The sequence below is a fragment of the Corapipo altera genome, unplaced genomic scaffold (assembly GCF_003945725.1).
Source record: "Corapipo altera isolate COAL_440 unplaced genomic scaffold, ASM394572v1 2b, whole genome shotgun sequence".
Classification (NCBI taxonomy): domain Eukaryota; kingdom Metazoa; phylum Chordata; class Aves; order Passeriformes; family Pipridae; genus Corapipo; species Corapipo altera.
Window position 1 is genome coordinate 21,069,187 of NW_020884874.1, and position 24,078 is coordinate 21,093,264.

A 24,078-nucleotide genomic window follows, 5' to 3' on the forward strand; every position below is an offset into this window, starting at 1 on the left:
AGTGATGCACTGATTAGATCTATTTCTTTTAAGGATTTTTTAAGCTTGGCCTTCTATGGAGGCAGCAACCGATGAGTAGTTGGTACTGAAATAAATACAGTGAAAGCTTTTAGTTCTCACCAGCTGTGGTTAACTGATGAATGGTCTGGCCTAGAGAGGGACAAAACTCCTTTTAAGGTTTTTTTCCCTTCTGCAGGGGTAGCGGTAACTAACCTGTACCTCAAGTGCAGCACACATGCTACACCTTTTGCTGTAACCAACAATAAGGCACTATTAGGAGGAGGCTCCTTGATCTGTGACAATGAACTGTTTTCAGAACCGTCACGGGATTTGGCTGCATGCAATACACCTTCTCCTATTTCTTAATGGTCCTGAGAATGGGTGGGATGTTCATGCAGGGACACGTTCCGCTAGACCATGTTGCTTAAAACCCCATCCAGCCTGGCCATGAACATTTCCAGGGATAGGCATTCACAGCTTCTCTGGGCAACTAACTCTTAAGTTTTTTGCCTTGACCCATGTGCAGGACTTTGCACTTGGCCTTGTTGAACTTCATGAGGTTCACACAGTCCTATCTCTCAAGCCTGTCCAGGTCCCTCTGGATAGCATCCCTTCCCTCTAGTTTGTCAACCACACCGCTCAGCTTAGTGTTACTAGCAAACTTGCTGAGGGTGCACTCAATCCCGCTGGCACCAACAAAGATTTGTGGGACATAAGCCAACATAAGATACATGAGATGTATCTTATTGGGACAGAAAGCGCGGAGACCTCTACTCTTTCAGTTCTCCACTGTATTCAAGACAAAGTGCTATATGCCCAGAGGAAACGAACTATAACATGAAACTTTTTGAAAATATATTTTAATTATTTCAAATATATTTGTTTAATGACAATTAATGCAAGTTGTTTTGAAATTTTGTTCACTCCTTGTTTTACCAAACTTTTGACATTTGGGCTGTGTGATCCTTCAGTGCAGCCCCTTTGTAGCAAAAACAGCAGGACATGCACCTGTGCTTTGAAACACATCAAAGCAGTGGCTTTCTAGGGGTATTGATATGAAATACAACCTGACTGGTCTCCCTTTCCTCTTGATGCCCTGACTATAATTTATCCTGTAAAATTGGGATAATTTATCTTGTAAAATTTGAGATTATTTTTATACAGTTTTTATACAGTTTGTTCAAACCTCTAAGGTACGTAGGCACTTCTGACCTGCCTTTGATATTTCAGAGGCACTATCTTTTGCTACTAAGCAATAAAAAATCCCAAAAATAATTCAATTTATGTGCTTATTATTATCCTAGGAGACAGTAACTCTGGGCATGACACAAACTGCTGCTTTATTTGAATACAGCAATAGTCCAGAAAATTTACAATAAAATATGCAGTGCAAGGCAATGGGAAGATACATGAAGATACATAAAGACAAAGCAGTACAATAATACTGTGTTATCACCAGCCCAAGCCAGACCCTTGGTGACTGTTAGCAGATGTTCTCACCGTTCAGTGAGAGGGCTGCAAAGTTGTACATCTTCTGAGCACTAACATAGAAACAGGAAATGAGTAGTAAAGTCCATCGTTAGTAGACAGCAGTGAAACTGGATTTTCTCATCAGGAAATGCCACTCCTAAGAGTTACAGAATGATAATATAACCTCAGTTCCAAAGATTTACTAGGAATGAAGAAACACACAAAAAGGCTGTCTTTAATCTCTTAAAAAACTGTAGCACAGACTTGCACAAGTCAGTGGTGTTACTTACCATCTTTGGCCTGGTCCTTTATGTGGTGCTGGTACTTTACAAGACATCCACATCTATAGCAGCTGCTCCTTCTGTTAAAACCTTGTTCCATTTTACAACCCCTTTGAGTGGATTTTGTCAATCCATGAGTGGGACAAGGTTCAAGGAAGCTGTGTCAAGGAGATGCTTCAGTAGATGGCACTCTCCCTCTGAAGGAGAATGAGCAAATGCCTCAGCCAAGGAATTTGATGCAGTGAGAACAACTTCCTTTATACCCTACAAAATTACAATGAATGCAAATGAAGCTTTGCAATGAAGTAACCTCTGGCAATCAATCTATCAAGTCCTTACCTCTGACTTCCTACCTCCTTAAATGACTGTAGTCCATTACTGTTCATCTGAATTCCTCCTGAAATTGTAGTGGTGAATATATACATACATACACACGTACACAAGTATATATTTTTATATATATTTGTTATATGTATTATATATATATATATATACACAAAATATATAAAAGAGCTCAGTAGTAATGTAAATTGCACACATTAGACTCAGGCTTTACAGTCGTTCTGCTTCCCCAGTCATCTTTTTGAAATTCATTATTTTATTCTACTCTTTTGTTAATGGTAGGTCCAGTTTGAGGACTTAAGTCCTATGGTTTGTTGATTGTTTTCTGTTGGTATTTCGTAGTCACAAAATTTCATAGATCTGGAAATTGTTCAGTTTACAGAGCAGTTGCACTGAATTAGTACAAGTGAGGAGGCCTTAACTGCAGGTATGGGAACAATAAAGACCTGCTAGGCATTAGGGGAGCTATAACCTTTAAAATCACATCTGTTCCTAACCAAGCAGTAATGCACAGCCATCATACAGCTTTCTAAACTGTACAGTGATTTTCTCACCCTTGAACAGGAAGGAGAGAGAAGAGAGTGAAAGAAATGTGTATAAGACAAAGTTGCAATAAAAAATGTCATGGGATAAATTTATAAAATGCAAATTCAATTAGTTAAATCTTTTAGATTTTTGGATTCTTGAGTAATGTGAAATTCCATTTACTGCTGTTTAAGCGTGTAAGTATCTGTTTTCTCACTTGACTGGCTCACAAGTCAAATAAGACTACATAAGTTTTCAATCACTGTCTCTCCTCTACACTCCCCAAAAATCCTTTTTCCATTTATTAAAATCACAGTTATAACACTATTTATAAAATCCAGAACCTGGAGCTATAATTTTGCTACCATATCTCAGATAAAGCTGACCTGTTTTTTCCGATATTCATGTCAGAGCCTGAGGGTGTTTTGTGTCCTGTTAGTATGAAGAGGTTCTAAGTGATATATGAAAGAGGAGTATAGAGATTATTTGTATACATCTCTCCAGTACCAGTGAACTTGTGGGCAACCAAAAGTTGTGCACCACTGCAAATTAAGGAATTTCTGTTACAAGAAGTGGTTCAAGTAGTGGCGTGCTGCATGAGCGAAATAGCAAATGAACAAATGTATTTTTGAGATTTTCTGTTCTTGATTCAAAACAAAACGAACCCACTGTGTCAGATGCTAAAGAGACTGTACTCAAAAGTAGTATTTTCTGTAGTTTGTAGACAAGCTACACAGCAGATAAAATGCTGGACCAGTGGAAGCTCTCCACTGAAAGTACCATTTAACTACAGCATTCATCTATTATTTGGCAAATAGATTTAAACTTCCAAATGCAATTTATACAGAATTCCAGATAGCCTTCATACAATAATGTTACTGCTTGAAAGTCTCTTTTGCACACACCTGAATGGAAATGCTTTGGAGACGCTTTTTTAACATTTTGCAAAGGAACTGATTTTTCTTTTCCTTGGAGAAAAAAAAATGATGATGTTGAATGTGGGATGCTTAGTATTTGAAACATGTTCTGTAGAAGAATTAAATCAAAACGGTTTAGCACTATTAGAGTACTACTATATCTTCTCCTCCTGCAGACTTGAGATGACATTTTATTCAGTCAGAAAAGGAAACATATTAAGGTCATGAAACTAATCAAAAACATTGCATTTATAACCTTTACCTTTACAGCAGCTATTGTGAATTCAGAGTATGTTTAAAGACCCACAAACCAGCCTTCTACACTATCTTTCAAGTAATGGTTTCAAACCAAAGAACAATTTCCTGACTGAATCATCAAACTAGGTATCGGGACACCTGAGTATTATGCCTTCAGGCAAGTTATACACTAATTTTCAGGTGTTATGCACTTCTTTAAAATGGAATTTCAAGAGCTCAGCACCTCTGAAATTTGTTTTTAAACGTTTTTAGGAATATCTTCCTTACAGATATATTGAAAAGCTGTTTTAGTGTTTGTAATAAGTTTTGAAATGCTTAGGAAGAACATGTTACAGAAATGCAGTCATTACTAAAAAATGTTTCATTGAAACAGTTCTGGTTTTTTCTCATCTCAGTGCAGTACAGTTCAAACTACCTTTAAAATGCCTCCCAATTAAACTTTACTATTCATGATACAGAACAGAGTAAGAGGTAGAAGGAGGATGCAATGGATTACTGGGATCTGCTTTTAGATGAAGGCTGAAGACTGGAAGATTGTAAGCAAAAGGTGAAGAGCAAGCAGTGGCAGAAGTAGGACCTGACGATCACATGGGTTCCCCATGCTTGAGAAGATCCCTTTTGAAAGGATCCAGAAGACATAGTGAGAAAACAGAAATATTAACCTTGCTTTTGATAATATTAAGAAGCAAAACAGAGGTCAGAACTCAGTAGGCTTGCAGAACTGGTCAAGGAAGTAGCCAGAAAAATCAAAGTCCTGATTGTTTGTAATGGATTGCATTATGTATTAGAGGTCTCATACCTTTTGGTTTACTGGTGTAGTTACCATGTGATACTTGTGTTTAGGAAAAGTACATCATGTGTAAGTAAGAGAAGAAATAGCAGTAGCTGGACAGACCAGTGAGATTTGGGTGAGCCTGTTCATGAGTGCTTGGAGATGGATGCAAAACAAAAAGTTGATTTTCAAACGTGATTTATTTCGAAACAAAAGATCTATTAAAGGACAGTAAGGCTAATACTTACCAATAAATGTATCAAATGCAAAAGTTAGAATAAATCTATCAAATCCATGAATAAGAAGAAGTTTATAAAAGTGATCAACACTCAGAAGACCAGTACCTACAGGATCCCTAATTAAGGTGATCTTGAATCAAACCAGATTTTACTGGAAACCTCAATATTACAAATATCACTTCATGCTACATTAACTAGACTAGGGTAATTTGTAAAATTGTTCAACCAAGGGCGGGCACATGCACTAGAATGGTGAATTAAGCAAAAGGATGGAGCAAAGGAAGAACTGCTCATTTTCCTTTTGCTTCCTTTCTCTGCATGAATACTGCAGATAATTTTTGTATTCTCCCATTGCTAGCTTATCCAGCTCACTTTGCAGGACTTGCTTGACAGGAGGAAAACAGTGCTAAATTCATTTGGCCACTGTAATTTTTTTTACCAGTTTTCTATTCTTGTTGATTTGCAAAGTCTCAGTTGACTGAGTTATGAGTTGTTTGTCCAACAGCGCCTTTGTTCTGGTCTGTGCTTCAGCAAAAACTGGAAAAACCTGTTCACTTTCTCCTTCTTTTTTTTTTTTAATCTTCCTCTCCCATTGGTAGCTGCAGCTTGTACTCATGCAGGCAAGGTGGTGCCTACCTTTCATGTGGAAGGCTGTCTTACAAAAACTGAGGTTGCGTTTTCCAGAGCTTTTCTAACCTCATGAAGTCGTTGGTGGATGCTCCGGGATTTAAACTCCATTTGTTCTCCACAGACTCTATTTAGGTAATTATTTTATTTTTCTTCAAGTAAAGTGTTTGATCGTGTCTCCAGTCAAGCCTTTTAAATAATAATTTGTACAATCTGGGAGATCTGCAGAAACCAGTCTTGTAAAATGTAGCTTTTTGGACACAGAAGATTGTCTGTTTTACAGCAGTCGCATATGGTGTGATGTTAGCTTCTGTAAGACAGAACAAACACTGAGGAAGCTAGCTAGTGCAAAAAGTGGACAAGTTGAGAAGAAACTTTTCTTTCCATCTCCTTAGTTTTCTTCTTGCTTGGTGCTGCTGTTGGAACAAGAATGGGTCAACTATGTGGACGATGCATGCAGCTGCTGCGGGACTTCGTAGCCTTTGTTCAGAGGATGTCCTCTGGTTTGGTGCACAGTGTCAAGGAATGCTTGATTCTGATAAGCAAATGCTCCTGCTTAAAACAAAACAGCTCTAAAACCAGACAGCTGTACAAGCCCATCCTACAGCCCCATGAGAGGGTGACAGCACAGGAGTTTCTGCAGCACATTGAAACCGGTAAGAGGACTTGTCTTTTTCTAAAGGGTTGTGAAAGAACAAGGAGGTTGATTTTGTGGGTCGAGAGCAGATTGCTAGCTGATCTGCTCTGGCACGGGCAGTTGGTGATGATGTAGGAAAGGCCAGAGTAACAGAACACTTTCTTTGTGTACAGGACACCAAGAGCTCAAGTGGTCGCACAGCTGGATCTAGGTAGAAATGGTCAGTCACTTTCTTGCTCTGCTACCACTCTTAGTACATAACCCATGTTTCATAAAAGTGAGTCCTTCTAGTAATTGAAGTTAGTTCTTTTAAGTCAGTCACTGAGCTCACGGAGCTAGAGGGGAGCTGTGCCAAGACCTGAGTGCTGAGCTGTGAGCAGGCAGATCACAGTGTGATGTGCACAGTTGAACACCTCCATGTTGGCTGATTGCAGAACACTTGGACTTGTGCTAGGGGTGTCTGAGCTATATACGAGGAAGGTCAAAGTCACCTTGGGACAAGCATAGTTGGGTTCCCAGGATTCTAAGAAACTGTGCTTTTGTGCAAATATTTTAGAGACCAGGCTTAAGCACAGTCATGGATTTCTGCTCGAATAAAAGTATATCAATAACTCTTCATCTGTCTCTTTTGTTTTACAGGCTACCTGCCTAATTCCCCTGTTTATCTATTTGTGATGTCCTCTTTGTCCTGTCCTAAGATACAACAATATCAATAAGAAAACTTCTTTTTTTTTATTTCACTGCTGCAGTCATCTTATATGAGTGTATTTTGTCAATTGTCCAACCTAAAACCAGTCCTTGTCTCAAGCTTAGATAGGGGCCATTGCTTGTTTGGTTTTGCTGTGTCTCACAGCTGATTGGGTATATTATTTTAAGTTTGGCTACTTTGGTCTAAAGCTACTACACAGAATTGCATAGCCTTTTACTTTCATTTGTGTGAAAGGTGTGGAACACAAACTACTATTTCTTTACTTGCCTTTTTGGGAACATAAAACTAACATGTGAGGGGAACCAGGAGAGACGCTTTTCCTCGGTGTGACACAGTTAACGCTGTTTGAAATAATCTGTCGCGGAACAACCTTTGCAATAATTGCTGTGACGCTGGTTGTTGGCAGCATGTGTGAATTAACCTCAGCTGGTATTAGCTGGTGTCATTACCCATGAAAATGGTGGGTCCTGTGCTGCTGCTGTGGTTCACTAATTGTTGCACCTTAAACACTGGTTAAATCCTGACATTGATACCCAGAATAGGGCCGGATCTTTTAGCTTGTTATACAGTGGAGATCTTCCACAGCTGAACTTTTTCTTCAAAGGCTAGCATGCTCCTGACTGTATGAGATTGTCTTGGCAGTATCCCAGCTCAGCTGATAGATCAGGTGTAATGAAGGGGTGCTCTGGAAAAAGTGGTGGGGCCAGAATGGCCCCTTGCAGCACCCACTGGTGCTTCCTGTAAAGACCAAGTGTATGTTTTCCTGGAGAGATCCTTTCTTCTCTGAGATCAGTCTTCAAAAGGCTGGTCTGGCTTGGATCCTCAGGAGTTGGGGTACAGCAGCAGGAAGCCTAGAGCTTCTCTGACAGCAGTACACAGATGGCAATGTGTGCTTTCAGGGAGGTCCCACTGTCCATGACAGGACATACACAGCACCCAAGAAGCAGAACCAAGGTCAGTTTTCTGAGTGACCAAATCCTGGTGCCAAGATAGATGGAGGCAGGGAAACCTCGCAAAGAGAACCAAGACACATCCCTCTTACTTTAACATTCACCTGTGTATTTTATTCCAAGATGGAGCAAGCCCGTCCTTAGTTCTGAATAAATTGTAATAAGCAGGAAGCCAGTGTTTGGACAATTTGCATGCAAGGAGAGACTTCATGATTGATCATCATACTCACCTGTTAGCTAGGGCGGCAAATGTTTGATATTATAGGCAGGTGAAGATTTTGAGTGGTTTCTGCTTTATCACTCTCCCAAACAAAAACAGAGATATGTGGAAGATTCAGATAGTCAGTGTGTAAGGGCCAGAATTAAACCACATGAAGAGATTTTTGGTTTTTTTCTCTAAAACCTTCACACACAGGCCAGTCCTTCCCTTTGTGTGTATTGTTAATTATTAAAGAAAATTGATCTTTATATGAAGCGAAGCTCACTTACCTAATCCTGAAAGTAGGAGTTAGCTAGTCTTGACATGCCAGCAGCTTCTAATGGCATGAGATATTGGCTGAGTTTTGCATAGAGGCATGAAAGCTCCTGTCCCTCACAACCCTCACATCTCTTTCTCCTATGGGAGGTAAAGTAGCTAGATATGCTTCAAAGAGATGTTTCAGTCATTAATGCATAGCTTTAATCCGTTGCCTGAAAACATATCTTATAGTTGTGTACTTCACCAGTCAATTTATACTACATTACTTTTTCAGCTCAGTTCATACTACTGAGCATTGGTTCAATGTCCCTTTTATTTTCCTCTCTGCTGCTCCATTTCACACATTATTTTATACAGTGACTTTCAGAAGTCACACATGACTGCTGTTTCTTGATGGCTATTGTTGAACATCTGGTTTATTCATAGGGGAATTATCATACTTAAGTACAGGTAGACTCATGCTAGACCCCGAGGCAAATCTATTTGCAATCCATGTTGCTATTCCCTTAAATTCTTTATTGTAAAAAATGATTGGGTATTATTGTAATACCCAAGATTGGAAACACAGTGAACTTCAAATGTAGTAAATTAAAAATATATACTCTTTCTATAGTTCATAACTAAGAACATGACGTTCAGTAGATTTTTTTTTAACAAACATCTTCTGTAATTCGGAAAAAGATAAAGATTTTTATGGAGAACAAGAACACCTGCATTTATATTAGATAACATTAAAAAAAGTGTTTAAAAATTATAATTTATCTTGCTTTGAATCACTAGCTTTGAGAGCTTTACAAGAGGCATTACTAAGAACATGTTATTCCAAATTCATCTATTGCTTCTGCTCATGGAAACGTGAATAAGGGTAGATGAGCTTTATGGAGTTGTTGCAGTACAAAAATCCTTATGTGTTTGGTTGGCTATAAATTTTAATGCATTTTTGTAAACTAACCCTTTTCAGGTGTAATTAAGCCTGTGCTGTCATTGTACATCTTTAGGTTTTGAAATGTCACCCCTTGGAAAGGACTCCCTGGAGGCCTTGAGGACCTTAGCCTTTTCAGAAAACCCAGGTTTACAGCAGTCAGCTGCCCTCTATTACCTGCATATGAGTCAGCACAGTAAGTTATCTCAGTGCATTGGAAAATTTTCACATAATTATAAATAAAAGTATTATTTCCAACTGTGAAATTCCCTTTGATTTATTAAGGAGTTTGGGGTTGGTTTTTTTTTTTCATGCTATGTTGTTTGCTAAGGAAAATGGAAATTCTGTCATTGCCATGTAGGCAGAGTCAATTCACGGTTTTGCTGTGAGGAGATATCTCTTATGATTATAAACGACTGTCATTTATGTAATTGTAATAATTCTGTAAAACTCAGTAGAACTCAAAGTACTTAGTGTATACTGAATCTCCTGAGAGCAACACAGTCAAAATATAGTGGAAGGAAATGGGCATAGTGACCAGCTAATATTTCATATCATATAATCTTTGAAAGAGAGGACAAAGTTCTGGAGGCCAGATTGTAGTGAAAGTTTATGAAGGAAACATTCTCCTTTGTCCCAACTATTCTGTGGGAGCGCTCGGCTCCTGAGGAAATTTGTAAATGGTTAGGAGTCAACCTAGATATCCCAAATAAAATTCCAGCAAGACTTTGGCCTCTAAAAAAAGGTAGAAATACCAGCAACAAGCGGGTTGCAATTTATTATCTATTTGTTTGTCTTAAATTTACTTCAAAGAGAATATTCTGTCACATGGCGTAATAACTTTATCCCGTGTATTTTTTGCTGTATAAAAAGTGCAGGTAGCCACAACACAAGGACCTGCTGTGAGGCAGAATGACTTGCTTTGTAGCAAGGCATACTGCTTTCCTTCCCATGATGTTTTTGAAGTACTTGATTATTCAAAACCTTTTCAGGAAACTTGCCCTGTTTGCTAATAGCAGTGGAATTTAAATGAAGGGGAATACCACTCAGCCTATGTATGGGAGCACCTGAGGCTTAAGATCAGTAAGGGAAAAAATGTGACTATGGTGAGCAATGAGACTCATGAATATTTCCTCTCTTTCTTGCAGTGAACATCCCCCTGCCTGTGGAGCATCTGGAACCCTTCTATGCCTTACTACGATCTGCTGACCTGGAGGTGCAGCAGATGTCTTCCTTGTCCCTTGTCAACTTCTTGCTGGAAGGACACAGTGAGTAATTAACAGCACATCTCTCTTCAGGTGAAAAAGTATCTCTTCAGCCAGACTCATATAGAAGGAAGGCACATCTACACACCCAGGTCTACACAAATCTAAATTACTTTTTCTGTGTTCTAGTGGGACCAAGACATATAAGATTCCTCCAGCTGATTATATCATGTGGCAAGAGTTCTTAAATCTGTGCGCAAAGGCTGATAAATTATTCCCAGACTGGTGTGGGAATTCTATTCTCATTCTTGGATTGAGAGCCCAACACTTGCCTTTTCAAACAACAGATAAAACTCTTAGAAATAAGCTCTATCTATGAGACAGTGCTCATTTTCTTGTTATTTATGAACTAGACCTTAATTTCTTGGAGATAAAAAAAAGGTTAAAACATTTAGTAGAATTCACTTTCTTCTGTAACTAATAGGGCAAATGGAATTGAAATAGGATCTGGGATCTGCAGAAGAAAAACTTCCCAATAAAGTTTATGTTGATAGACAGGGCACGAACACCTCACACCTGGTCAACAGAGTCCTTGTTGCATCTACTACTGCACTCCTGGCACCTGGGCCACAAGTATTTCATCACTCAATCCCATAACAACAGAAGATGGGGTCAGTCTTCAGTGAAGCTACCTTTTTTCTTTGCTTTTTTTAAAGGATTTTGCTGCAAATAATATCATGTCACTATTAACAAGTAAAAAATAATATTTAAAGGGAAGAAAAACAGTGAGGGGAGTGTTGAGTAAATTGTGAACCTATTGGAAAGCTGCAGTTGCTCTTTCCAAAATTACCCTTATGTTTGTAAACAGAATTTCTAACAGAAATATTTGGGACCTTCTACCCTAGAACTTCTGAACATCTCTTACACTCTTGCATGAGTCTGAAGAGGAATCGAGCAAACCAAGCTAGGGACTGTGAGTGACTATCAGACTGTTTCCATCTTAGATCTGTTTTGTATAATCATAATACAGATTCTGAAAACAGTCAAAGAATGGTATATTCTTTCCACAGAGGCACTAACTATTTATTTTTTTATTTGTCCATTATTTTTCCTGAATTTATGAATAGTTGACAAAGAATTAGTTGTTAAAATGGGTTTACTTGAGCCAATTCTGGATCTACTTGAGTCAGAGGATCCCACTGTCCAGTGTAACTCCTGTGCCTGCATCATGACTTTGGCTGTTTCAGGTGAGTGTGCTGTTCTTTCCCTTTATCATCTGCAATGAATTCATCCAACTCTTAGATCACATTTCAAGAAAAAACAACCTATTTACATTTGGTTTAAGAGTCATAAGATGCAGCAGCAAGTTTTGGTATTCCCACATTATAAATTCAACCTTTTGATATTCCAATTAAGGAATTTTTCTTAGTGTTTCTGACCTTCATTCTCTTATGATTACAAACCTTTCTCTGATTTTCATCCTAAATATATTCATGACCAGCTTATCTTAATTAATGTCTACCTTGGCTTTTGCTTCATTAGTTCTATCTCTCTGGTCTATGCTGATGAGGCTCCTTCATTTTACTAGACCAAGAAAGCCAAGCTCTTTTAAGACTCCTTGTAAGTACTCTCCATTCATCTTCATAGTCCTTCTGGGTGTAAATGATATGTTCCAGGAATGAACATAGCATTTGCATCTGCTGTATTGTGATACCATAGACCTCAGGCATTTTTGTTACAGTCCCAAGATATACATAAATGCTGTGGGAGTTCCGTTTTGCATTCATGTCTTCTGAAAGCGAAGTCACGAGAAATGTGCAGTATTTCAGCTGTGGCACCTAGGAAAATATGTTTTGTGGTACATCTCATGATAACTAACACCCGCTGTTTTGGTGAGCGTGCCATGGTGATGTTGTCATCCTGCAGCTGACTTAATCACTTAATCTTTCTCCTCCTCTGCTGCAATTTCTGGCAGATACCAATTAATTGAGGGTCTACCACAAATGTTTCCAAGTGCACATCCCTGCATTTTGTACTATAAGGTTTCATTCTGTTTCTGTTGCTCCAGTTTTCTAACTTGTCTGTTATTTGTAAAATATTCCAGTCCTCCACTGCATTGACAGTTTTGCACTCACACCTTTGTATATTAACTTTCTGGTTCAAAACCAGCTACAGACCAGTGGAATTCCATTTGTGGCCTACTCCAGGTGGTCATTCCCATTCAGCAAAACTTGTTGCCAGCTTGGTTTCAGTCAGTTTGTTATCCATCATGTACTACTTGCATTTGTCATCAACTTCTTTTGCTTAACTATGCATGTTTCATATTATGATATAAATATTTTCCTGGTATCCAGACAGTTCAACCACAGTTACCAAAAGAAAGGTTATCAAGTTAGTCTGACTACTTCTACCTTGTGCAAACCGTGTAATTCTACTGTACAATTTGTGTACAAGTTTGTATAAAAGCCATAAATAACATTTATTTCCTTCCCTGTAGTATTTATTCTACCAGCTTTCCTCTACAGAATAGGAGGTTGTCCCAGAAGGTTGAGAGAAGCATGATGACAGTGTTCATTTCTCACTTAAGTATTTAGGTTGCAAAAGGGAAGTGGATAAGCAGGATGCAACTACATGAAAGTGCTGATCTGCATTTTATCCCACCTTTTTTTTGTGTGTGTATTTTCAGATTTTTAAACACTTTTCCCTTAGGAACTTATTTTTAGGCATTGTATATTATTACAGTCAGGTTAAGAATTCTGCATACAACATTGCTTTGTGTGGAATGCAAATTGCCTCATTTAAGTGTCTCAATTAGGCATGGCATCACTAAAATTTTAGGTACCTGGCACTAGAAGGACTTTTTTTCTGTATGGTCACTGAAGTTATGGCCCTGAAAATTTACAGAGGTATCCCTTCACCTGTTTTAAGTAGCCCACAGAGAAAGTGACTTGTTTGGGGACCTAAGGATGTTACTTAGTCCTGAAGGCACTTTCTCCCTTCTAGATATCTTTATCCTGGAATATAGGGAACCCTCAGCTACTCCAGAACCAGTCCACCTTCATTCCCTGTTGAAGGTGGTCACATAATGCCTTTGCACACTCCCTTAAGTGCCAGTGTCCCTCTGAGCACAAGTAGTTCAAATTAAGCTCTCAAGAAGCTTTCAAACTAGACAGGAAAGGTAGGCAGTCCTGCAAGTGCATAGGCTGGGTTGCTGCCTGGCATTTGATAAGTGTTGAGTATCTCTGTCCCAGTTAAATCAGGATTTGGAGGGACTGGGTCTATCTGTTTTTCAGACGATATTTAGCTACCATAGCAATGAGACTAAAGCAAGAGGCAATTTTCTAGGGTTTATTTTAATTTTAACTCACAGACTATGATATTTTGAAGTGTCTGCTTGATAAAAGTATCCTGTTCAGTCACATCTTTCAAGTAAGCCATTCATGCAAAAAGAGACGTATGGAAGCACAGTCAAATTAGGAAGATCCTTAGATAGCTTGAAGGTGACTAAAATTCTGTGTCTAAGAATGGTCTTAATTCTGCTACAACAAGCATGCAAGGCTATGCACACAGTGAAGCTGTTTAGCAATGTGACTGCAAGTTATGTGTAAGCTGGATTGTCTGGTACTTACCTGCTGCAATAGGTAGCCAAAAATAAGAAGTGCAAACCAACCCATTCAGATGAACATGACTTGAAGGTTAGTTTGTTCCAACACCAGTATTTGTCCATGCAGCAAAAGGACACATGCGTTTTGTAATTATCTGTAGCTTTTCAATCAGTGAGTGAAAGTAATCAGTTCTGGGATAAGAACTCTTCTCAAAGTATACCAGAACAGAACTAAATGTTCACAGCTTCAGGGTTTAGGGAGGCCTGAACACGTGCATTAAGCTAAAATGAGGATGCACTAAGTGTAGAGCACATTCAAAGCTGTTCTGATAGAAGAATTTTCAAGCACACAAATGTCAGAGAGTAGAAAGAAAGAATTTATAAATGCAGTTTTGAGGTGAGCTATTCAAACACAGCTTGAGTAGATGCTGTTGATTTCCCTACTTTAGAGTAGCATCTGAACACGTGGTTTCCTTCAAAAAGCATTCCAAGGGGCATCAGTGGAGGGACTGCATTATTTAAGATAAACAGGTGGTCCGAGAGAGAAACATCTAGATCTAACCTGCCTCATCTCTGACAGAGTTGATAGTACAGTTACACATGTAAGACATGTGAGATAAGTCTCTCCAACCAGTCTGTCATAACTTGACACAACAGTGTTCATCCACAATATCTATCTAGATGGAAGAAAGAATTTGCCCAAGTCCAAATGGTTATAATCCCTTTGCTCAAATGTGAGGTTCTCTCCCACATTTACAAACATTCATGGAGTGTATTGTGTGCAAGAGCAAAGGAAGCAGTGATACCTGAATTCTCAATCCTTTTACCTTTTTTACTCAGCTGATTAATTTACATCACACCAGACTGGTTTCCATCAGTTGGAGCCACACAAAAGAATTTCTGCTTCTGCTGAGGGAAACAAAAGAATAGTATGTAGGCGGCTTAGATTAGAGGAAGGCTTGTCTATGAAATGGACCAGAATATTTCACCAGAATAATAGCTTCCTACGTGGAAAAGCTATTTTTAAATACATTACCCTTCTCAGAACAATTATTTTGCTCAAAATGTTTTTCCAGGATAAAAGGTCTTTCCTTGAGTATAAAATACTCATATGATGACAGAAGATTACTTGTCTTGGTATATTAAAGTGCTATCTGAACTATACTTGAATAAATATCCTGGATTATCTCTTTGTGCCAGTTCCCTATTAGATAGGCTCCAGGTATAAAAATAATAGCTTTGTTCTCGTAACTCTCTAAGTTAGTTGGCACCTGAAGACTTGATCTTATCTGAATACCTTCTTTTTTTTTGTTCTGTTCTGCTTCGTGTTTCTCTCAGCAAACTTCCAGAGACTGGCCATTGTTTAAACTGTCTATAAATGTATGTAAATGAAGCAATACTCTACTAAAACTCCTATGGTCTTCAGTGGCAGTTTGGCTTATATAAACAATGAAAGATGTAGACTTTGCTTTTTCCTTTTATAGAATAGTCTGCAGTGTACTATGGTATGAAGAGAATTAATCAATGGTCTAATTCCCATATAAATCTCATCGACATCAAAGAACACCACTGCCAACACCTTATTTTTTCAAAATTAGCCACTAATGTGCTTATAAGACACAAATACAGAAAATATAGAGATAGAAATAAGATAGTAAAGGGGATAGGACCATAGTTGTCTTAGTGTGGCAGCAGGTTACTTGTTGCCAGTGTTTTGATGGCCTCATGGTAAAGGGGTAAGGAAGAGCATAATAGAAGGATTCCCTTCTGTACTGCACAGCTGAGGCTACCTTCAGGAAGTTCAGAACTAAAAGTAGATTCTTTCTCCTAAATTATATTTCATAACATAGTATAACTTCATCGTATGTAGTATGCTTATATACATAGTATATAAATATGATATATAGTATTTTATTGTATATAGTTAATTTTACAGCATTAAGTATTATATGTTTTGGGTTTTTTCCCCCAGTTTTTATCCAAGAGTCTCAAGGGACTCTGCAGATTTTTTTTGAATTCTCCTTCTACTCCAGGATACAACTGTACAACTTAATGCATTGCCATGCAAGGAATCACCAGCACTTCAGAGAAGAGGCATATTTTCAAATTTCAGGGGTTAAATCAAATTCTGTCTTTAGAAACCTCTGCCTTGTTTGTAGCTGTCAAAGGAGTGACATAGGGACATTCAAAGAGAGAAATTGGCCCTGAATATACCCTACTAAATGAATTCAATCTTACCTGCAGTTAACTATGTAGTTTTTGTTGTCACACTGTAAATAGCTTGATCAGACATACCAAGGGTATGAGACAAGTATGACACTTTGTTAACCTGTTTAAGGGTACTTACAGTCCTTTTTTTTTTATTTATCCTAGTCACAAAACAAAAGCATTGAACCAGCTGTGATCTATAGCTAATCCAGAACTCATGAGTTGGTTTCTTTCCTATTTAGCTCTTGGAATTTTTAACAGTTACCTTTGAGCATGTGGAGAAATTTTGATATATACCAAAGAATCAGAGAAGCAAACACCGAAGGACAAGTCCCGCTAGTTGTCCTGCTCCTGGCTCACAGTAGGATGGCACTAAGTATTTCTTTCTTTGTCTCATTCTTTTCTCCAGAGTCCAACCGAGAGGCTATTGGTGCTGCTCGAGGAGTTACACCCCTACTGTCTCTTGCCAAGTCCTATGATCCCAGAGTCCAACAAAATGCAGTTGGTGCTATTCTCAACCTCACACAATCAGGTATTTTCGGACTAATGGTTTACCTAAATTGCTGAAAGAAAATTTCTCACTGATAGAAAAACAATCTAAAAGGGTTAAAACAAGATTAAAGCATATCTAAGCGTCATTTCCTCTGCATATGGCATTCATGTTGATACCATAGCTTGATGATTTAAGTTTAGCTGATACAGGCCTTTTTTTTTGCTTAATAGCAGAACAGAAAGGATTGATTTTCAACTCCGAAGGGCTAGTGTATGAATACTTAAATAATCAAAGAAATAGAAAAAAGAACCAAAAACATTTGTTAAAAACATAACTTGGCATAAAATTTAGCAGCACATTTGGTAGTACTTTGAAGCAATCTCAGAATCTTATCAAACAAAATCAAGCTCTACGAACTTTTTACTTGTTCTAACTAAGTTGATGTTGGATTTTGCAAAATATAACTATTATGGGTCAGACATTAAAGGCTCCTGGGATATCTGCTAACACCTTTATGAAAAGCAGTTATTTGGTCCTCTGCAATTATATGTACACAACCATACATTAACTCTGAAACGAACCAGCATTAAATCTCACCTACCTAGATGATACCATTATTCCACAGAGTTAAATGATAAAGTAATGAGTAACACCTCTTAACTCTTACCTTGTGGAAAGAAACAGTTGGCAACAACTTATACACTTGGCTAATACAATTCTGTTATTATTTAGAATTTTTAAAAGAATTTGCTTTTGAAGCACAGAAAACATGGTGAAGACAAATATCTGAGGCTTTTCAGCTTCTCTAGTGATTACGATCCTCAGAACAGTTTTTAGCATAAAACCAGCAAAAGCTTAATCAGGCAGCCTGCTAGTCATTTTGCTAAAATATCTGCATACTGCAATATTGCACAAGCTCTAAATTATATACTCTCCAGTCACACTGGCTGGCATATATTTGGACATCAGCACTTTCTAGAATCCAAGGATTGTGCTTATCCCTTTTGAACGGTGCCTCCAGATAAGGAAGGAAGGAGAGGAGAAAGACACATTTACAGTACTTTTTTTTTCCTTTTTAATGGCAGAGAAAATCCAACAGGTCCTTTGCAAGGAAGGAGCCCTACCACTTCTTGCCTTGCTGCTGGAATCTCCTGACTCAGAAGTGCAGGTATGGCTCAAACAGGTCATATTTTAAAACAGTAACAGTGTGACTGTAAGGAGAGCGCAGACGTCAGTCTGTAGAAGTGAAAAGGTGGACAGGAGGGAAGGTTTCTCTAAAGAAGTCAGAAAACATGTGAGAGCATTTTGGTGAAACTCAGCTCAGTCAGATAATGCGTATTCAAAATACTCAACTTGTCTAGCTCCTCAGGAGAAAGTTTATGATGCAGAAGAGTGTCTGCCAGCACACATTAATGCATGAACAGAATTGTTGTGTGCTTACCTTCTTATGTCTTTCAGATCATCAGACAAGTTGCAGATAGGGTCTTCCTCTGTTTTTTTGGTTTGGTTTTTTTTTTTTTTGGTTCATTGGTTGGTGTTTTTTGGGGTCTTTTTCTTTTGTTTGTTTTGGGTTTTTTGCATCCTAACTTTGATCTTCCACTCTAAGCAATTTTACTAAGTGTTCTGAGAACAAATAACTTGTGAAGACCTTTTTCTTATCATTGTAAATATCTGGAAATCTTCTTTTATGCCTACCAAAAATACCTCTTCGTGATTCTGCATACTCAGCAGAGAACTGGTCTTGGTTCAAAAGTATGGTGATGAAAGAACTTTGGATCAGAGTTGTAAGCCTTACCATCCATTAGTTTGTTCATTCAGTCCTCTGAGTAGCACAGAATAGTTTTCTCCATCAGTTTTATTATCTCTATTCAGGTTTTTTTTTTAAATGTCTGAAGGGATGGACCCTCTGGAATTACTTTCTGCAAACTGCCTCAGCATTTTCAGGTTTCTCTGAGATTCATCTTAAAATTTCCTTGTCTGCAGTTCAACCTGTTTCTTCTAATTACACCTTTCCAGTAATACATACTCCTATATGTATAGTCCTCCTCAGCGTTAATATTTAAATCCTTTGGAAAGGATCTCTTGGCATGCTAGGGCAATAACTACATCCAGCTTAAGTAAATCAATGGAAACATATAATATAGTAAATGCAGATGACCTAGATGCCAGCAGCCATGTCGTAGCAGCAGCACAGGACATTCCCAAATAGCCAGGGTCCTAATGAGTTTGTCCAACATGCCACAGTGGGACTGCTGTAGTAGCTGCAGCATGTTGTATCTACCCAATAAGCACCCTTAAGATGAAAAAGCACTTTTATTTTCTTTAACTCTAAATATGAGCATTTCTCCAATTTATTTGTATTCTCTTCAACATGACACCACTGTGACCTCCTCTCTCTCTACTCTTTTTCTTGGTCCTTTGCAGTATTACAGCTGTGCTGCCCTAAGCAACGTGGCAGCCAACGTTCAGCACCACAAAGCCTTGTTGAGACCCAGTGACAGATTCCTGCTACGGACACTCATCTCTCTCCTATCCTCTTCTGTGGACAAGGTAAAGCTGTAGCTTTGCCTTTGTGTAAAGGCTTAGCATTGAAGTAGAGCTATAAACTTGGGCTTCCAGTTTTCAGCCTCACACCATTCTGCTTACCTACTGTACAGGTACCCATGAGAAAAGACAGATATATTAGAGGGTACATAGGTTCTACAAGGTCAATGTATGGAGAAAGCAAAGGGAAATCATTAAAATTGTTCCACTGCCCTGGACACTTCCATTAGACTAGGATGGCCTGTATGCTATAAACTTGAAACTACATGTGTGAAGTACCCTGGCCAGGCTCTGTCTTTGATCATTGTGTCTGTGACAGGAGGTGTCAAGCATCTTTCATGCTACTTTTTTTAATTTTTGGTATCTGGAACTTTTACTATATAGCTTCGAGGAATAACATCCTGAAAATTTTGCTCTCCTGGGAGTCACATCAAAGGAACTTCAATAAGCCACAGTACAGGATTTAAAGGGTGGAACCTCAAACACTGTGTAGAAGGGAGGCAAAAAATAGGCAAAGCAAATGGGACAATTCCTTTCCCTTCATTTTCCTATAACTTATCTGACATTCTAAACCAAAACCAACATCTGAACCCCATTGGCTCTTCTTCATCAACAACAGGATGACTGATACTAAGAGGTTGAAGAAAATTCATCAAAACTTTGAAAAAAATCATATGCCAACATATATTCTCTGAAGTTAGAGTTGTCATGTTTATTTTGTGTACAATAGTCAAGAACATGCATTACTGAAACTGCTCTTTTTCTCCTTCTCTCATTCCCTTTTTTTTTTTTTTTCCTCTGGCACAAGCAGGTTTCAAGCCAGGCATGTGTTTGCCTAAGAAATTTGGCTATCAGTGGTAAGCAATATCTTGGAGATAAACAAACCACACTATTTCTTTCTTTCTCTGCCTTTCAGAGTAAGCACAGTGGGCTGGGAACTTTTCATATTGAAAGCAAAGAGATACCCTCTTTTCTACATTTTAACTGGATGTTAAGGGAAGAGGGGGGTGCAGTGCATATCCTAACTAAATCTGCCTCAGAGCTCCCAGGTAGCAAGGGGAAATATCTGGACAAAGTGAGAAAGGCAGAAGAGGTCTTCTTATGCACAGAGCCCTAGTAAGTTGCTAAGTTTTCTCCCTTCCATGTTTCCTAAGCATTAAACCCGATTAGGAGAGAGAATGTCTCCCGAAATTGCTGCTTGAGGGGACCTGTCTTCTCCCAAGGCATGATTCTGTCTATCATTAAAGATAATTTTCTCCCAAGCATTTGTCATCAGCTTAAAAAAACCTATCCTATTAAATGTCCGGGTTTCGTTTCTATGACATACTTAGGAGATGAAAGTGCAGGACTGGCACGCTCAGTGCTAAAGCCCCACAGTCCAGGGTAGAGTTGTTCATCTAGAAAATGCAGAGGTGCTTAATTTTCAAGCAATCACAATTATAATGGAGCTGAGAGTGAAAGAACTGCTGCGCTGCTCCTTGGTGCGTTTGAAGCCCCCTGGTCTGCTTGACCATTTAGATCTGCCTCGCCATCTGCTAGCTGCTCTGACAGTGCCTTTTAGTGCCCAAAAGCACTTGCTGAGGTTGCAGAGACAAGTGAGGTATAACAATTCAGTGGGATGGCTGATCTCTCCCCTGGCAACCATAACTCTGCTTGATAGATGGTGCTTGGGGAGGTCTTTCTGTCTGTACAACAGAAGCTGCCACCTTCTTACCCGGCCTTATGCCAATGATGGACTCAGAAAATTCCCCTCATTCTTCTTTTTGACATTCAGATACAGACTGAGGGTATCCAAACCTACATTCTGCCATCAAGCTTATATTAATCCCTCAACAAAAGGAGCCAGAATGAATGAGGGTTTATTTTTTTAACCGAACATCTAGCGTTGTCCCATCTTGTGGAGATGGGGAGATGCCCTCTAATTTGATCACTGAGGCACAGTCAACTGTTTGAGTCAGAGCCTGAATGCCTCCTTGCAGTACTCTGAACCTCCCTGACTCAGTCATTTTCCCAAACCAGCGGACATCCAGGCCGAGATGGTTGCTGAGAATGTCCTGTCCAAGCTGTGCTCTCTCCTGGCATCTGGCAGCGAGGACGTGCGTCGTGCCTCCATCGCTCTGCTCTGGATACTGTCCCAGCACCTGCACAACCAGGTAGGGGAGGTCATTTCCCAAGAATAGAAGGGAAAGAGTAGTTCTTGCCTGGGGTAACACTCTGTTATGGCAAAACTGCATGTGAAATGGATTTTGAGAATGACTAATAGGCTCTGGGAGACTTCCCAACCCTTCTCTTTCCCACCCAAAAATAACAAGGCTTTGTTTACTGCATTTGCACTGCCACTAACTACCCAAGGAACCATCTGTTGTGGTGAGTGGGATCCAAAGAAGAGACCAGTGAAAGAGTAGAGGGAGAGATGGGTGTCAGATTCCTTGGATATGTGGCTACTGCTTTGTGCTCCCTGCTACTCCCTATTGTCCCCTCAGTCCCCAGATCACAGGTCGCCACATGGGTGTACAAGGGGGAGGACACATGCATAGCACTGTGAGAGACTGTCACCACAGGGGCAACCAAGAAAGCTATTTCTTGGCTACAGAACTTCCCCATAGACTGAAAAGCAGAGAAACTAATTTAGAGCACTCATTTAAAGTGCATCAGTGCAAAATAAAGGGCAAATATGCATTACCTCTCTAAATGGACAGTTTTATTCATAAGTACACTTTTTGAATTAGGATCAAAACAACAAGAGGGACTAATAGAATTTGAAATCCTGTCTATCTTTAGCTAATTCATTAGGACTTTTACTAGGACTGTATATCCTCATGTCCTTAGTTACAGAATGGTTCTTTTGCCCATGATCAGGGTAAACACCACCATTAACAGTGCAAATACAGGAAGAAGTCTGACTAGAAATAAACTACAGCAAATATTGACAAATTATTATTATTTTTAAGTCTGCTTTCTCTTTACAGTAATTAAAGACATCCTTAGGAACATGGATGTAAAAAGTTTTTGATAGGTGTTTTAAGCTAACAAAAACATTTCAAGATAGTCAGAGGTTGGGTGCATAAAGCAAAAAAAAAAAGTGAGAATCTTTCCTGCTTTAAACAGTAATGACAGTCTGAGTAACCATAGGTGGCCTTAGGTGCTTCTTGTGGATTAAATTCCACTCAGCCTGATTGGAATTTTTTTTCTGGGAATTGGAAGCTTGGTGCCATGCAGCTCAGTTTCATGTACACAGCACAGTGCAAACCAAATTGCACCCCGTCTAACTCTGGGACATGATTAAAAAAATGGGTAAATTCAATGCCTGGGAAGTAGCAACTAGAGCTATTCAAAGGCACAGTGGCTTCACAGGTTTTGTGCCGGCTGCATGAGCACCAAACATCCTCATTGCTTGTCTAACTGCCTCATACAATCAAAACACAATTTGCCCTCAACAAGCTTACTACTGTAATACATTAAATTAATTGGAGGCTATTTGCACAGTAAAAACATTACTCAGTATGAGGCATTATGCTGGAACATTGTCCTCACAGAATCACAGAATATGCTCAGTTGGAAGGGACCCAAAAGGATCATCGAGTCCTACTCAGCCCTGCAAAGGATCATCCACAAGTCACACCATGAGACTATCACCCAAATGCTTCTTGAACTCTGGTAGGCTTAGTGCTGTGACCACTTCCTCACTTTTGCTTTTCTTGTCCCCAAAGACCATTTACACTTTTTGTTCTCCCAGCAAAGAGCACCTGCAAATCCTTTCCTCCCTGATCCTGAAAGTTGTCTTTACAAGTGCTTCAAACCCCTGGCTACAAAGAGCCATGGTGCAGCGTCAGTGGGAGCAAAGGCACTGGGAGCTCAGCCTTGTTACACCAGCAGTGAAACAGACCACCCTTCTTGGGGAAAAAGGATCAGCAGCAGGAGACTGGAAAGCAAAGCATCACCCTTGAGGCTTTATTCTCCAGTGAGAAATACCTACATCTCAAAATTTGTTTTAGCAAGCAAACACGGCTGTCCCTGACTATTGAATGTTGCTGCTTTGTGCAAGTGAGCTCAGGGCACTCTGAGAAGAGGTTGACCTATCCTTACTCATATCCTGGCTCCCCACATCCATGCCTTTTTGGGCCTGTTTTTCAAGTCTTTTCAAAGTTTCTTTCTCTAACTCAGGCTGAATTCACTGTGAGTGAAAGAGGGACTTCTCCATGGGAACAACTGTTAGAAAACAAACCACTGAACAAAGCTAACCTTCACAACCAAGTCAAGTGATGCTTGAATTATTACAAATACTACCCAGGATACAATGGGGCAGAATCCATCTGCCCCTTCGTTACCATGAAGCAAACACCCAGGAATGTTTCACAGGAGCTCCTCTCTCTGCTTCAGCCCCTTTTTTCCAATCCCCTGACCAGGCTGTTGACAGGGATTCCCAGCAAGAGCTGGAAAACTTCCCTCTTGCAGGGGGAATTTTATTCAGTTCTCCCAAGGACAGCCCAACCCTGAAACACTAAAGAATCAACCTTTGTGAGAAAACAGTCTTTTGATTCAAATTCCTTTAAGCAAAGACCTGGAAGTCAGGCTGGCAGAGGTCTGTCTACTGCAGATGGTGCCACTGACTCTCCATTCCAGGTACAAAATAACTTTGCCTTCCCTTCTTGCTAACTGGTAAACAGGGGCAATATTTATCTTGTCAAGAAATCTCTGTGTAAGGAGTACAAGTGCAGCATTGCAATTGTAAGCACACTTGCTGCTAGAATGCTTTTCCTTGCCTTTTAAAAAAAATATTCTAAAATTGGGGGAAATGACATCAATATCCATCTGAACCACTCAATCTATTTTTACTCACAGTTTTCTCATGATTCTCTTGCACTGTGCAGGATTGAGCCAGAAAACAAAATCTGGA

General features: G+C 39.2%; 1 protein-coding gene across 3 annotated transcripts in view; it reads left to right on the plus strand.

Annotated features, from left to right (window-relative positions):
* LOC113941582 (vacuolar protein 8-like) overlaps positions 1-24,078 on the plus strand; it is a 33,760-nt gene that overhangs the window by 661 nt on the left and 9,021 nt on the right. The window contains exons 2-11 of one of the 3 annotated variants that reach the window (XM_027632739.1): positions 4,257-4,340; positions 5,404-6,087; positions 9,204-9,323; positions 10,276-10,395; positions 11,460-11,579; positions 16,554-16,676; positions 17,723-17,805; positions 19,062-19,187; positions 19,993-20,038; positions 21,201-21,334. In XM_027632739.1, coding sequence (XP_027488540.1) covers positions 5,862-6,087; positions 9,204-9,323; positions 10,276-10,395; positions 11,460-11,579; positions 16,554-16,676; positions 17,723-17,805; positions 19,062-19,187; positions 19,993-20,038; positions 21,201-21,334 — 1,098 coding nt within the window. In that variant the 5' untranslated portion in view covers positions 4,257-4,340; positions 5,404-5,861. Of the gene's footprint in view, positions 1-4,256; positions 6,088-9,203; positions 9,324-10,275; positions 10,396-11,459; positions 11,580-16,553; positions 16,677-17,722; positions 17,806-19,061; positions 19,188-19,992; positions 20,039-21,200; positions 21,335-24,078 lie in introns of all 3 variants that reach the window. The other 2 variants (XM_027632746.1, XM_027632749.1) reach the window with 2 other exon arrangements.